The 16524-nt window shown below is 40.9% G+C and overlaps 1 protein-coding gene across 1 annotated transcript in view; it reads right to left on the bottom strand.

Annotated features, from left to right (window-relative positions):
• The window catches only part of DPYD (dihydropyrimidine dehydrogenase), an 865232-nt gene that overhangs the window by 655831 nt on the left and 192877 nt on the right, over nucleotides 1-16524 (bottom strand). Inside the window, exon 4 of the mRNA XM_019501664.1 lies at nucleotides 3953-4114. Within this exon, the coding sequence (XP_019357209.1) occupies nucleotides 3953-4114 (162 nt within the window). The remainder of the gene's footprint in view (nucleotides 1-3952; nucleotides 4115-16524) is intronic.

Raw genomic sequence — 16524 nt, forward strand, 5'->3', positions numbered from 1 at the left:
GTTCCTACTGACACTGCATTCTGCCAGGCTGTGCAAGCTCTAGCTGCCAGCTCCCCACACCTGGTTTGCCCAGAAGTGGCTATGGTTGGCAGGTTTCTGAAGCCCCTGAACCTCTCCATACCAGCCAGGCAGCTGCAGACAAAGTGTGGGGCTTGGCATTGTCTGTCTAAACTGAGCCCATACAGAGCAGGTGGGGAGGCTGCGCTGCTCACAAACACCTCATAAGCCTGGCAGGATGGCAGAGAGAAGGCCCATCCTTATACCACCTCCCCCCCACACAAAGCATGTTCCCAGACTGCTGGCCGTTAGCAGAGCAAGTGAGCTCCAAGGCTGCAGCATTAGCTTGGCCTAGCAGGAGCAGCAAGCCTGAGGAGGTGGGTACAGGGATGGGACTTCCCGCCCCTACCAGGCTTGAAAGGCAGCTGTGAGCCATGCAGCCACCTGCCTGCTCTGTGCAGCCCTAGCTAGGATGGGCAATGCTAGGTCCATGCCCAGAGTTGCCTGGCTACTACAGAGGGTTCAGAGCTTCAGGCACCTGCCAACTGGAGCCACTGCCAGGCGAGCCAGGAAGTGGGGAGCCAGTGGCCAGACTCTACATAGCCCAGCAGAGTGAGGTAGACAGTTCCTATTAACCTTGTGCTTGGGTTGCCATGCTGCAGCCTCCAAGCTCCACCCTGCTCCAGCCACCTGGCTCCACTGGGGCATGTATCTGGGTTCTGAGGGTCTGATCCTTTTTTTCCTCCAGAGCTCGCCTCACTACATCGCCTCCACTAAGGCTGCTGGCCAGCAGGGTGCCACCTAACTTTTGGAACGAATCAAGCCCCTTGGAGCTCAGGTAGTGCCTGCCTGGCTGGCAGCAGCCCGGACAGAGGCAGTATGGGAGAGTGGGCACAGGAGAAAAAAAAGTATTGGGCCCCTCAGAGCTCAAGCAATGAGCCAGTTCTGCCCCTAGCTCCTAATCTTAGCCCTACTCTGCTCACCAGCTTCTAGTGGCAAATGGCAATTGTGCAGGTGAAGGACAGTCAGATGGGTTTTCATCTTAAGGTGCGACTGCTCCACTAAGCCAAACAACACTAAGCTGATTAGAGCTGATTTGTCTTATAGCATAAGATGTAACAAGGCCCTGAAAGAGACATTTTAAACTGAACAATAATCATCCAGATTTTGTAGACTCCTTACTAATCGTGTGATAAACAGTCTAATACGTTGCACTCCACTTTTTCTCCTATAATTTGTACCAGAACGTTGAAAAAAAAGCTAAATTTTACTATACTCCATGGCTTTCATATCCAAACAGCTCTCTATCTATATTTATTGTGACTACATAACTATTTCCACATAACTTGTATTCTAAGAAATAGAAATGTTCAGTGATTTTAAAAAACAATTGTGCAAGGGAGAGGCATGAGGGGGAAGCAAGACATTAATATAATTTTGACCTACATATATGCAGTAGCAGGTGAAACCTCTATTCAACACACATCATTTTTAATAGTTGGGTTTTTGACTCCATGTTGTTTCCCAGTTGCACTTGTTACCGTGGTAACTGCATCACAACATACACCCTGGTAAATTACAAATACAAGATGTGTAACAATTTTTTTCCCATTTTAACATTTAACTGTCAGGATCCATTTTTTTCTCTGATTTGATTATAACATATTTAAAAGTGAAGCTAATAGTTATGAAAAGATGTGGAGCAGCATAAAGAAAATATACCACATTTGAGTTGCCATTCTTGTGTTATATAGTACACAAGACAAATATTTTCCAATTAGGGAGTTTTATCTGCAGTATGAACAGATGACCAGTCATTGTTCAGAAACACAAAAGGGCATACATCGTTCTTGCATATTTCCATTTTAAACCACATTCCTGCTTTACTGCAATTTTATCTTTTATCTCAGTTAGCAGAATAGTCTTTCTTTTTATTATAACTTATATTTTCATTATTTTCTTGTAATACTAATTCCATGCAAAAAAAAGTCTAAAATTGGTTTTATGCTCAATGTAGTTTTCAATAAATACGGTTCTCTGGGGCAAACTTGTATACTGTGAATGAGAATAACCACACGATTTCCATTAGTAACAACACATACTGCATGCCTATATCATGCAACTGATGAAATACTCCTACAAGTGAAGCTACACACATAAGTAAGCAGGTTCAGGTCCCATTTATGTTACTGATAAAACCTGAGACTATATTTTGTTGCACTTATTTTTAAATTTTCATCATTTAGAATCAAGTGTTGTGAAATTCCTTTCGGCTGTACATGCTGTTATTTTATGTCCAAAAATATCTTACTCTCAAGAATATTATTTTACTTGCATCTTAAATATCAAAGATAGGTCCTGGCTTACATGGGTAATTAAGATGCAAGTGCCAAAAATCAATACTTTTTACAAATCTGACTTCATTATTGTAGGTACCAACTATGGATATATTTTAAGAGTTATTACAAACAAACAGTATGTAGAGCAGATAATATAAAAATTGCCATTCTGAAAATTTTAGGATCAGTAAAATTATGCAATATCACTGTATTCTGTTAGGACCTCTGATACTAATGCATCACTTTAAATAAACTTAAAAAACAATGTGATGAGGTCATTTTGGATTTTTCTTCCTGTCTTGCAGTTTTAGTATCAATCATTATGCCAGCACTACACTTTTTAAATCGATTTCTAAAGATTTTTGAAGAAAAATGGCAGATTTTTAGCAAAATCAATCAAAGCCATAATCCCAGCCTATTAATCATGGCATTAAGACAAAAAAGAGACACGAATGAAGTTTTAACAGATATTACTTGCATTTGGTTTCTAAACAGTAATATTTCACCATTATATCTATCATATCCTTGACAAGTGTTTAATCCATTTCTTTAATGTAAGCCCTTCATCTTGCAGTAAATGTTACATTTTTCCATATAAGGAGAAAAGCCATTAGAGAAAAAAAGCATATCCCTTTGGCTTCTAAGACTCAGCCATTCAACAAAAAGCCAGGGTAAACTGAGTTTGGTGTCATTAGCCTAATCACCCAAATGAGTAGAGTAGACCAAAAAAAAAAAGAAATATGGCTTTACCTTTTGCAGGTTCAAACACTAGTGAAATCAAAGTGCATCAGCTTCTTTTTAGTGGCAGAAGAGAAAAGAGGTTCAAAGCAAAAAGGTAGCTGCACAGGACTCCAAAAGTGCCCCAAGTAGCTTACCAGCAGCTGCATTAAATGAGGCACACAGAGTAGCAGGAGTACCTCTGCAGACACAGCCATTGGCCACAAACACTGAAACGGGTGGTATGAGGCCTCTGAACTGTAGTACAGAAGAAGCCTGATTGAGGGAAAGAGGATTCCTCCCCTTGCCCTATATTTGGTTTGTGGCCTTGTCTCAGGTTTTGTGGTGACCAGAATTTTACCCTTTTCTTATAAACATCATCTGCAAAGGGGATATTATATATGACATTATGGCTGAACGGCAAAAAATATACAGAAATATGTAATTTTAATATTAGCGTGCATAATTCAGAGGGCCACATACTCTCCCTTTTTGTCCAAAGCTCATGCATCTGGCACAGTGTCTCAATGGCCTCTGCAAAAGCTAATAAAATGAAGCAGCTTCTCCAGCCTTTTTCCTTCCTGTGCAGAAAAGCATGCAACCATCACAAGTTTGCTACTAACTGCAAGCCCCTTCCCCTCTCCTCCAACTTCCAATCTCCTGCTGAAGGGTACCTGAATAAAGCTGTGCAAATACTGGATGTTTGATGCAGAAACTAAAAACTGAAGAGTTTTACAAAATTGGTTCATATTACCTAACATTAATTTCTCTTATTCAGTTAAATTTAAAAAACATCCCCCCAAAAAGATTCTAAAAACAATTTAAAAAATAATAAATAATAATAAAAAGTCAGACAGGCAATTTTTGGTTCATATGTATAAATATCAGCTGCTACGTACCTCAGTAGCAAACTGCTGCAGTCCACCAATATTAATTGGTCCCTCCTCTGTGGCATACAGATTGCAACCACCTACGCAAAGATCTGAGGTTGGGCATACCATTCCACATGTCAGGCCAAGTGGATTGTCAGAAAAAATCATTTTGGCAGCTCCATAATAGTTCTGCATGAAAACAAAAATTATTAATAATGTCATATATAACAGAAGTGGAGATTCAAGAAACGACATTGTTCTGGTACAGGACCAGTGCACATCAAGACGCTAAACAATCTGATGGCATTTAAATATACAAACTTGTCATATATACATACTAACAAATATTATTTCAAAGGAATTGGTAATGAAGTAAAAAAGGTATGTCACAATGTCAAGCTATTACTATTCTATTAACAAATATATATATATATATTTTTTTTACAATAAATCTCAGATACTCTACTAGGATTGTGTGAAGGGCATTTTCTACATAGTTAAAAAACAACTAGGTTTCATTATGTTAGTCATTTAGTTTAGTCTGGTATTTATGAGGTATATGAGAATTTGTTCCCATTTTTGTTTTTCCCCAGAATTATTGAGGGGTTCTTTTATAACTTCAACTTTGAGTTAACAGAAAGAATGACAACAATAATACCCTTTGAAACATTTATAGATGTATTAAAACAGTCCTTGAGATAACTCATCCCTGTGGTCTTACAAGTTGGTGCACTGAATCTCTGCCTGAGTCCTATTTCTACACAACACACTATGGTAAATTTGTCATCTTCTAAAGCAAAAGTTGTCAGCCGGGGGTATGCATACCTCCGGGGGGACTTGGAAAGGCCCTAGGGGGTGTGCGCAGGGATGGAGCACCGCCGCCTCCCAGGAGTCAGGGCCAGGTTGGGGCAAGGGCAGTGGCTCCCCTCTGTCGGCTGCACAGGCACTGCCTGGCTGGATGCTGGGGGTGGGGGGGAGCTCTACATAGTGGTCACTGCCACCAACACCCCACATCCAGCCACATGCCACCCCCTCACTCCACGTCTGGCCACCTTATTAAAAAAAGGTTGAAAACCCCTGTTCTAAAGTCTAGTCATTTCCAAGTGCACATGAATATTAAATTATAAGGGAATTTCTTCCTGATAACTAGTCAGATACTATGCCCTCCATAGCAGCTGTCAATCCACCTGATGCTTACAAAACATTGGTTACTCTTCAGCTTTTCAACAAAATATAGTTGATCTAATATTTCATCTTGTAGAATTATCTCCTCTTTTGGCCATGAATGCACGTACAAGTACAAAGCAATTCCTATATAGCAGGCACTCTAAGTTGTAGTAAGTAATTATACATTAACTGTTTTTGTGCATGATCACATAGTTCTGACATAGGAAGCCAGAACATGTACACTTTGCACCTGGAATTTGTTTTTCTGCATTATACATGTCAAAAATCAGTATTGCATCTCAGTATGGCACACAAAGTACATCTACTGAAAAGTTAAAAATTGCTAACTACTGATTCATTACTTTTGAAGTCGTCTTTACCAATCCTCAGAGTGACAAAATAACCAGATTTTACTATACTAAAAACAGCTCACTCAATGAATAACATATTGTACAATATGCAGTCTAAATATCTGAAAGAGGCATTAGTGATCATTAAAGAATAGGGACCAACTAAACTGTGGCAAGATGAAGACATTTTTGCAGGCCACTCATGGCACATGAAGCCAATATCATGGTCTTGTCGTGGTGAGTCAACCCCCCCCCCCTTCTCTGATTGGTCAAGGGACTTTGGTGACCCTGCCCCTCACCACTAATTGGCCAAGAGGCCTATCACTCATCTTCAGACTGAAACATTGCATCTGGCTTCTTAAAAGATGGTGCCAATACCCTTCTGCTTTCCTGACTAGCTCCTTCAATGCATGTATGCCACTAGCTAAGTCTCTCAGTGGTTTTCTCAAACCACATGCTCTATGGCTGCAGGGATTGCTGCACTTTCTTTGTATTCTGGTAAACTTTGGGTGGGATTAGGGGGTGCAATTCCAAGCAAAACTGCACAAAATGCTATTTTCCATGGTGATTACAAAAATCACAAAACCATGATTTAAGTATATTCCTACTAAAGAAGTACCAGATTGACAAACCTACAGGTCAAAGTGTTCCATTTAACCATATAAAAAAACTAGCAAATGCAGTATCCCTGAAAACTTTCCATAAGGCTTCAAAGTACCTCAACCTGGTGCTAGAAGAACCACCTCCAGAAGTAAAATTGGAGTTTAGGTGAAACACTCACCATTCCTTTGGCCTCTGCCTGAAAATGAGAAAGCCAATTAACACCAATTCTACCACTGCCATCAGGAGTTCCAACTAGTCCCATTTGAAGAATTTGGCTGAGACATTTAAATACAGATCCTGTTACTATCCGCTATGTATTTAGATCAGGGGTGGGCAATTATTTTGGGCACAGGGACGTTTACTGAGTTTTGGCAAGCTATCGAGGGCCACATGATAGGCAGCCAGGGGCAAATAAGTATTAATTTTCTAAATCTTTTAGGGGCCGCATGGGCCAAATAGAATGGCCTGGCAAGCTGCATCCAGCCCCCGGGCTGCACTTTGCCCACCCCTGATTTAGATTGTCTGTAATGTTTCTCATAACTGTGCATTACTGACATATGAAAAGATAAGAGGGGAGCAAGAAGTGTGGGGGAGGGAGGAGGGGTGGAAGGAAGAACACTGGACAAGGAATCTCCTTGCAAAATTAAAGCAGGTGGACTGGGAACAAAGCAAAGAAAAGAACTTGAATTTTCCACCACGATCCACTGGCTGGAGAATTGGCTCCATGGTCAGACCCAGAGGGTAGTGGTTGACGGAAGTCAATCGTCATGGTGCCTTGTGACCAGTGGGGTCCCCCAAGGCTCTGTCCTTGGACCTATATTGTTCAACATCTTCATTAATGATGTGGACACTGGAGTCAGAAGTGGACTGGCCAAGTTCGCTGATAATACCAAACACTGGGGTAAAGCATCCACACCTGAGGACAGGAGGGCAATCCAGGCTGACCTGGACAGGCTCAGGAAATGGGCGGACAAGAACCTGACGGTGTTTAACACTGAAAAATGCAAGGTTCTCCACTTTGGGAGGAAAAACCTGCAGCTTCCTTATAGTCTTGGCAGTGCTACGCTGGCTAGCACTATGGATTAAAGGGACTTGAGGGTCATGATTGACCACAAGATGAATATGAGCCTTCAATGTGATGCTGCAGCTAGTAAAGCGAGCAAAACACTGGCTTGCATCCATAGATGCTTCAAGCAAATCCCAAGACGTCATTCTCCCATTGTACTTGGCCTTGGTGAGGCCACAGCTGGAGTACTACATCCAGTTTGGGGCTCCACAATTCAAAAAGAATGTGCACAAGCTTGAGAGAGTCCAGAGAAGAGCCACGCGCATGATCCGAGGTCAGGAAAACAGACCTTACAACGACAGGCTGAGAGCTATGGGCTCTTCAGCCTGGAAAAGCGCAGGCTCAGGGATGATCTGGTGGCCACCTATAAGTTTATCAGGGGTGCTCACCAGGATCTGGGGGAACGTTTGTTCACCACAGCACCTCAAGGGATGACAAGGTCAAATGGTTATAAATTCCTGCAACACCCTTCCAGGCTGGACATAAGGAAGAATTTCTTTACTGTCCAAGCCCCCAAGGTCTGGAATAGCTTGCCACTAGAGGTGATTCAAGCACCTACACTGATGCCTTCAAGATAAATTTGGATGCTTATCTTGCTGGGATCCTATGACCCCAGCTGACTTCCTGCCCCTAGGGCAGGTGGCTGGATTCGATGATCTTCTGAGGTCCCTCCCAGCCCTCATGTCTGTGAAATTTTAACACAGCACAGGGTAAGTTGCTCTACAGCAGCACATAAAATTAATAAAAACAACATTTTAGGTATATGAAGTAATAGAAGTCATAGCAGGGAGTTAGGCAACTTGCAGGTCTGAACAAATTTCATTTTAACACTCATTATTTTAGAGACTCCTTGCTGAAAACCAACAAAGCTACTTAATAGTCACTGAAGTACTAATTGTCGACTACAAACATTTTTGACAAGAAAAAAGAAAAAAGCTTTAATAAAAAAGGTAGGCAATTCTGTGGTTTTGTGATGGCTTTATTCCTATTTTCCTCTTTGTTATTCTATTTTTTTAGCAAATGGATCTCATATTATTTGAAAGAATACATTTTTCTAAACTTGACAAAATGGGATGACAATGTTTTAATTTTAATATAGTGCTCTATGAACCTGTAAGTAATAGTGGTACCAAACTGCAGTAATAAGATACTTTGTGTATGCAAGAAGGGTTTAATCAAACACTTACGGACATTTGTGTAACTAAATCTGAAAGTGGCATCCCTTAAAACCATGCTAATTTTAACTTAGATAAAGAATTCTCTCAGAATTGGCTGCCTTTCCTAGGACCTTCCTACACTAACTATAATAAATAGCTTTTATATTGAAAATACTGATGTTACCCAAACACCTACTAATATTCATTCCAACTCCCAATGAAACTAATTGGAATCTTAACCATGATGATGTTACATAACGCTAATAGCAATTATTGTTATGTTACCAAGGCCAAAATGCAATCAAATAAGAAGCAAACATGACACAGCAAGGTGATAGATAAATAGTATGCATTAAGAAGAGGCCCAGGACTGAGAAAAGCCATGACTGACAGAAGACTTACCTTAATAACATTATATGGTTACTCATAGGCTATTGAACAGCATAATAAAGAAATAGTTTCCTTGTTTGCAGCATTTTTAAATACGCAAAAAAAATATGACTCAGCTATCTGGTTTTTTGTAGACGTCAGAGATGAAGCAGGCTGGTACTCAAATGCTTTTGATTTTTTTAATAAAATAAATGTCTGCTCATGTCTTTGTTTATAGAATCCCTTTTCCTGGGCACTTCCACAGAAGGAAATTAATCTAACTGGATAGGTTGTTTTGTGGTTTTTTCCCATCAAAGTGTCAATAAATACTATACTAGTAACACAGAAAACAGACACAAGCCTTAAACAGATATCAATAATCAGTAGAAAATGGGCAAAGGAGGATCTCTTCATGTATCACTTGGAAGTATTACATAATTTGCATGCAAATGAGAATTTTTTTTACGTGAAAAAAGCTATTAAAACATGTAGGATCAATACTGTGAGACTAGAAGAAATTGCATTTACTATCAGGAAATGCTTATAGCATCTATTCTTTCATCCAATTTACACACACTTTATATTAATTCCACAAAGATCATGACTTTGTGATAATGTAGTTTTCTCAAATTCAACAAAGCACCTGAATGTTTGTGTTCTATGTCCAAAGAACAAAAACATTAACTTACCTAGGATGTGGGGATAGAGAAGGGAAAAAAAGCAGAGATAGACAAGAGGGGAAAAGCAATTAATTTTTCTCATTATGGTACAATTTGTAAAAACTCACATAGCTATAAACATTATAGGAAAATTACTTACTTTCATCTACCCTCTACCCATACCTATGTTTCTGGTTTTTGGTTAGATTTTTAAAAACAAGCCAAGATGCATTAGGTAAACCATTGTTTCAAACAGAGTGACCAATGAGTGGCAACTGAAAAATCTGCATTGAAGCAGAAGTATCAGAGCTTATAAATGAAATCTATGCACATTGCTTCATATTTGGAAAACAAAAAAAAAATAAAATAATACGCATCCTCCCCCACCAAAATATCTTCCAACACAGAAAGAACAAAACATAACAGCAACGTGCCAAACCACAGATATTCTACATTATGATGCTGATGATTTTTAATCAATTCAGAAATCTTTCAAATCATTTGACTTATGTCATCATAACAGGACTGTAATTTCACACAGTGTCACTATCTTTTTATGAAAAAGAATGGAAAGAATATCTTGTACTGTCATTTTGTTCTTTGTAGTCTAGAAAGTGAGAGATTCCTTAATTGACATAGTGTCACTGCAACAGTCTATTCTACATAATTATACTATGGCAACTGAAACCAGCTGTCAGCCATTCCATTACACTAAGTACAAATAGACATCTCAAGAAAAGTCACCGTTTCAAGTACATCAATTTAACACCATTACTACTCTTTCTTTTAAATGTTTTTGTACTTAGTGACCTGAAAAATACAGAGATTAACAGGAAAAGCTGAATAAAACAGTACGTTAAAAAATTTAGGGGCCCACGTACTGCTTAAGGATTCATTTTCATGCATAACTGTATGTAATTATTATGCAATTATCAAGCAACTTACTAACTTTTACAATCTACTCCTTTTATTAGCAGTATCACATTTATATTACTGTATACCTGAACTCTGACTTATGATTTCTGCTCTCTTCCTGATAGCACGTAGCTGTCCTTTGTGATGTTATTCAAGTAACTTTGGCATAAGAAGCTGTTATATTCCTTTCCATTCTCCTAGCCAATCACAGTCCTCTCTCTTTCCCTTCCCCATCTCCTTTCCAAAAATGCTAGTGCTCCTGCAGTTTCCTGTCTACCATCTTTCTGCTCCTCTCCCCGCCACATTCTACTCCCCTCCCACATATTTCTCTTCTCTTTCCATTATCAGCATTCTACACGTTTGTATTGTATATTAGATATAGATACAAGATACTGTATATTATAGACATACACAATGTCTTTCTGGCCCCTCAGTCTCCTGAATCTCATCATCTTTTTTCCTCAATCCCTCCCATACTCTGCCCCATATTCTAAGCTTGCTGTCCCTCCTTTGCACCCCATTTCACTTTTCCTTTAGCTACTTCCTACCCCCAAACCCCGCTACACTCTCCGAGCCTCCCTCTTGGATATCATATCCCCCAGCACTCTCCCAGTCTCTTCCTGGACTCCCTGCCTGCCACATTCCTCCATGTCTGCACACATTCCTGCCAAGATAACAAAGTGCAAATGTCTTTCAAGAGGGTAGATTAGATTCAGTATCATTGAAAAATATAGAAGCTGGTAGCCATCTTTGTCACCAGAAGACCTATTTCCACTTTGGGAAAGGATGGCCACCCTGATTTAGAGCAATTTCATTTCATTACATTCAAAATAATGAGAGATGGTGGTTCTTTTGAATAAGGTAAAGTTTGCAGGGTTGATGGCAGGAATCATGTCATCATGGAAAAGATTAATAAAAGCCACAAAATGATGTAAGATTTGAGATAAAAACCAAGAGCTAGCAACACTGGGCTGCAGTGATTCTAAGTTTGACTTCAACTCTGATATAATTTTAAAAGAAAAAAAATTATTAACCTGTATACAACAATTCTGCCTCCTCAGATTATAAACAGAAGGAGTTGCTTATTAGGGCGTTGCAAAGCTTCGGTCCCCAATTCAATTCAGCGGAGATTTTGCCCGATTTGGTGGCCAAATCTCTGAATCTGAGTCAAAATGAGAAGACCCTTTAATTTCTCCAAATCGAATCAGAACACTTTGAATCAATTCAGACAGATTTGGAAATTTGGACATAGACACAGCTTTAAATGTTTTTTCTACATACCTCAAAATAGCAGGCAGCTAGTGAATGCTGCGATGCTGGTACAGAGGGAGCATCCCACAGGAGTGCAGGGAGCTCCCCAGCACACTTGGCAGCAGACCCGGAAGTAGTCCAGAAGCACTTTTGGTCCATTTCCAGGCCTGCCGGGGAGCACGCCGGGAATTGAATCAGGGACAGTGATCCAAATCAACAAATGTAATCACTGTCCCCAATCAGGGCCAAATCCAAACTGGATACAGCCCATTTCGCACACCCCTACTGCTTATTGCGCAAAAGTCATACAAACACAGGGTAGTATCTGCTGGCTACTAATGCTACACCTCAAACATGGGCATGTCAGAGCAACTAGTAACACTAAGCTATAGTTAATGAGCAACTCTAAGGCTGCCTCAATGAGCAGTTCAAAGGCAAGTAAACTAAGCCAATGCAGGGTGAAGTAGCTTTCTGTTGGACTGCTTTCTCCGACAGCAGAGTTTTAGTCAGAAAAAAGGAGGGTGGACATGAAAGTGAGATTCATGAGGTGCCAATAAACACTGAGAGTTGCTTCTGGGTAGTTCGAAGATGAATCATCACTGTAAAGCTCTCCAACGAATCCTTTTACAGTACAGTGTTGCTTCTGGAGGTCCATTCTGCCATTCCCCTTTGAGGAGCAGAAGCACAAAACACACAAGTATAGGTACTAAAATCCTGAAACCACTCTTGCTAATCTGCCAGAGATAATAAGACAAAATATCGCTTTTTCCTGTAGCACAGAAGTACTTAGAAGATTTTATTTGAAATGAAGAGATCACAAATACCTGACATGCTTAAGCTGAACAATAATATTTTCTCAAGGCAAGGATTGTGTTTCAAACAGCAAAGCTAAATGTAAATAGTCTCTCAAAAACAGTTCAGAGCTAACATGCTTGTTTGTCATCATTTGGTGTTAAAAGAAACAAACTAGTATTCACAGTATGATGAATCTAAAGTTATGTCTCACCTATTGAGAGATACAATTGCAAACAGTCTGTATGAACACTACTGAGAAAAGCTGACTGGGAAGACACAATAGAATAGATTGTACCTTTGGAAAGTGGAGCTGTAATCCAGTTTGTATGGAAAGAAAGAATGGAAGTTGTGGTCTAAACTCTACTGAATCACAGATGCCTAACACAATACAGCACAAGTGACATCCTTTTCTCAAAGAGGCCCAAGGCTCATTGAGCCTGGCAATTCAATTACCCTTTCAACCCAGAAAGAGCCCCCCCCTCCTGAGTTGAGGTCTACTGGCAGAGCAGCGTGGAACAGCCTACATTGTACATGGCCTGTAAATATCTAAAAAGCCTCAGGCTTTAGAGAACAAGAATCTCTGACCTTTTATGATTGCTACGGTAGTTTTTCAACAAAACCTACTATGTACAATGGACTCCTTAAATGCCTGACAAAAGAATACATTTTCAATACACTACTGTCTAAACAGCATATGTTTATAACGAAACTTGTTGAAACGAATACCTGAGTGTTATATCACTCACCACTTATTGAGAGAATACAGACAAGATGGACAGGCAACCTAGTTTGAATTATATTAATGTTACTTTTTCCCACGCCCCACCCCTGGCTTTTCCTTCTCCTAACACATCTCTGCCTTTAAAATTTAAACCAATCTGGAAACACTCTTAGCCAAGGAACTACCTGCAGATCTAAAGAACTCTAGAACTTTATTCAGGTATGAGAGCGAGACTGTCTATTGGGGCTGAGGCAAAGACATTCACATAGAAGTAAGGGAATCTGCTGGGTTAAAAAAGCAGTTTTCTGTGGTGACTGAAAAGAGTGGTGGGGGGAACTGAGAAGGGGAAAAGGTTGAGGTAAGGATTCAGATTTTCAGGGTTTTTCAATACCAAATACCTGAGTGTTTTGAGCTTCCTTTCACTTTTCAGAATCTATTTTGCCAAGAAATTAGCAGAAATCTTCATAAAGTATCAGAGTCAAAACAGTTCCGTTTACAAGATCCACACGATAGAAAATATTAGACCTGATTTAAGTGTAGTAAATGAAAATAATTCTCACTGAAAAGTGGAATTTTAGAGAAAACTCATTTTAAACAAAGAACTTGATACTGTCATGTCTTCCTTTTTGTGGAAGCAGACAACTTAAGCAACATGAATTTCAGTGAAAGACTCAATAACTTTCTATTATTTTAATAAAAGATTAGAAAAAAATAAATTATGCAAAAATGAGCAAACAAATACTAGATCCACTTCAAACTTTCCAAAAAGGAAATTCTGACATTTCATTTTCTTTTCCCAAAGGAGGGAGAGACATATTGAAGAAATCAAGAGAAGACTGCGACATTGTGTGAAGACTTCAGCTTCTTCAATCACAGTCCACACTTCAGAGAGAGGGGCAAGAAAGAAGCTTTTCTTGGCCAGATTGGCTGACCTGATTGACAGAGCTTGAGACTAAGATTGCGGGGGGACAGGCAGACAACCACCAGTGCAAGTCCAGAAAGTGACAAGTACATAAACAGCAGGTCAGGTAACACAGTGGAAGTTACCCCAGGCCAAGGATGGGACTAAGTGCACAAAGAAGCCCAGGGCTTCCAACAGCAAGCTTAGCTGTCTGTATACAAATGCCAGGAGTGTGAGGAACAAACAGGAGGAGCTGGCCCTTCTGCTACGCAATAACAAATACGATCTCATAGGGATAACGGAGACTTGGTGGGACTCCACCTATGACTGGACCACAGGTATAGATGGCTATACCTTGTACAGGAGGGACCGTGTCAGGAGGAAGGGCAGGGGTGTAGCTCTATCTCAAGGAGCAGTACGCTTCCCTACAAGCAGACATTGGCACCCAAGGAGGGCGACTTGAAACTGTCTGGGTTAGAATATGGGGAGAACATGGTGAAGGGGGTATAACTGTAGAAGTCTATTACAGACCGCCTTACCAGGAGGAAGTGCTTGACCACAGATTCTCTAGAGAACTAGCAGAGGCTGCACACCCTCGGTGCACGGTCATCATGGGTGATTTCAATCACCCTGACATCTCACGGGAAAGGCATTCGGCCAAATCTGATTGGCCGCAAAGCTCCATCACTTGCATTGACAAGCTCTATTTGACTCAAGTAGTCTACGGGCTGACAAAGGGTAGGTGCTGCTGGATTTGGTTCTGGCCAAAGGGGATGACCTAGTAAGTGACCTGAGGATCGAAGGGAAGCTTGGCGAGAGTGATCACAAGTTGATCACTTTCTCCACCCATCACAAAGCCAGCAAATCAGTCAGCAATGCAGAAATTCTTGACTTTAGGAAAACTGACTTTTACAAACTCAGGAGGTTGGTTGTCGAGGCCCTGAAAGATCATGATCTGACAGGACGGGGAGTCCATGATGAGTGGTCGCTCCTTAAAGACACAATCCTAAAAATGTAAAGGAAGCCCATTCCAGCCTGTAGGAAAGGTAGTAAAAGGGCTGGGAGACCCCTTTGGCTCAATAAGGGACTCATGGACCTCCTTAATCTTAAAAGAGAAACTTATAAGGGTTGGAAGAAGGGAAATACCTCTAAGGAGGATTATGTATCACTGGCTTACCAGAAAAGCCAAGGCTGAAACAGCTCAAACTGGCTATGGGAATCAAGGACAATAAAAAGTTCTTCTTCAGATACATTAAGTCAAAAGAAAAATAAGGGCAACATTGGACCCCTGCTGAACCGAACAGGGCAGCTGACAACTGACACCCAGGAAAAAGCTAATCTCCTCTATGATTACTTTGTGTTGGTTTTCCACCAGCCCAAAAGGAACACCCTGCCTGACAGGACACAGGATTACTAGGGTAAGGTCGACCATACACCTAACAACTGGTGAAGACCTTGTGAGGAAACACCTTGAGAGGCTGGACATCCACAAGTCAGTAGGCCTGGATGGAATGCATCCAAGAGTGCTAAAAGAGTTGGCTGACATCATAGCACAGCCAATGGCAAGGAAATTTGAGAACTTGCGGTGCTCCAAAGAGGTTCCTAAAGATTGGAAGGGGGCCAACGTGGTACCTATCTTCAAGAAGGGAAGGTAGGAAAACCCAGGGAACTACAGGCCAATCAGTTTGACCTCAATCCCTGGAAAGATCTTGGAAAAAAATATTACAGGATCCATCAACAGCAGGCTAATGGAAGGCATCATTCTGAGAAATAGCCAGCAGCTTTGTTACAGGTAGGTCATGCCTGACCAACCTCATTTCCTTCTATGACCAGGTGATGCGTTACCTGGACTGGGGAGGAGAGGCTGATGTCATTTACTTGAATTTTGAAAAAGCCTTTGACTTGGTCTCCCATGATGTCCTCATGGTAAAATTGGGGAGCTTCAGCCTCAACAACCTTATGGTCCGATGGTTGGGGAACTGGCTCCATGGCCAGATCCAGAGAGTGATTGTTGATGGAACCGAGTCAACATGGTGCATTGTGATGAGTGGCATCCCCCAGGGCTCAGTTCTTGGACCAGTACTCTTTAATATATTCCTAAGCAATCTGGATTCGGGTGTCAGAAGTGGACTGGCTAAGTTTGCAGATGACTCCAAATTATGGGGAATTGCAGTCACTCTGGACGTCAGGCTGGGGATTCAGGCTGACCTGGACAGGCTTGCAAGGTGGGCAGATGAAAACCTGATGACATTCAACATAAAGAAATCCAAGGTGCTTCAACCTGGGAGAAAGAACCCACCTCATACCTATAGGCTTGGTAGTGCTATACTCCCTAGCACCATGACCAAAAGAGACTTGGGGGTCATGACTGAACACAAGATAAATATGAGCCACCAATACGATGCTGCAGCCAGCAAAGCAAATAAAATCCTGGCTTGCATCTACTGATGCATCTCAAGCAAGACCCAAGATGTCGTCCTTGGTGAGGCCACAGCTGGAGTACTGCATCCAGTTCTGGGTTCCACACTTTAAAAAGGACATGGAGAAGCTTGAGAGTCCAGAGGAGAGCCATGTGCATGATCAAAGGTCAAAAGAGCAGGCTTTATGAAGAGAGGCTGAGAGGTGTGGGACTCTTCAGTCTAGAG

The sequence above is a fragment of the Gavialis gangeticus genome, unplaced genomic scaffold (genome assembly GCF_001723915.1).
Source record: "Gavialis gangeticus isolate Ggan-Ray unplaced genomic scaffold, GavGan_comp1, whole genome shotgun sequence".
Classification (NCBI taxonomy): Eukaryota; Metazoa; Chordata; order Crocodylia; family Gavialidae; genus Gavialis; species Gavialis gangeticus.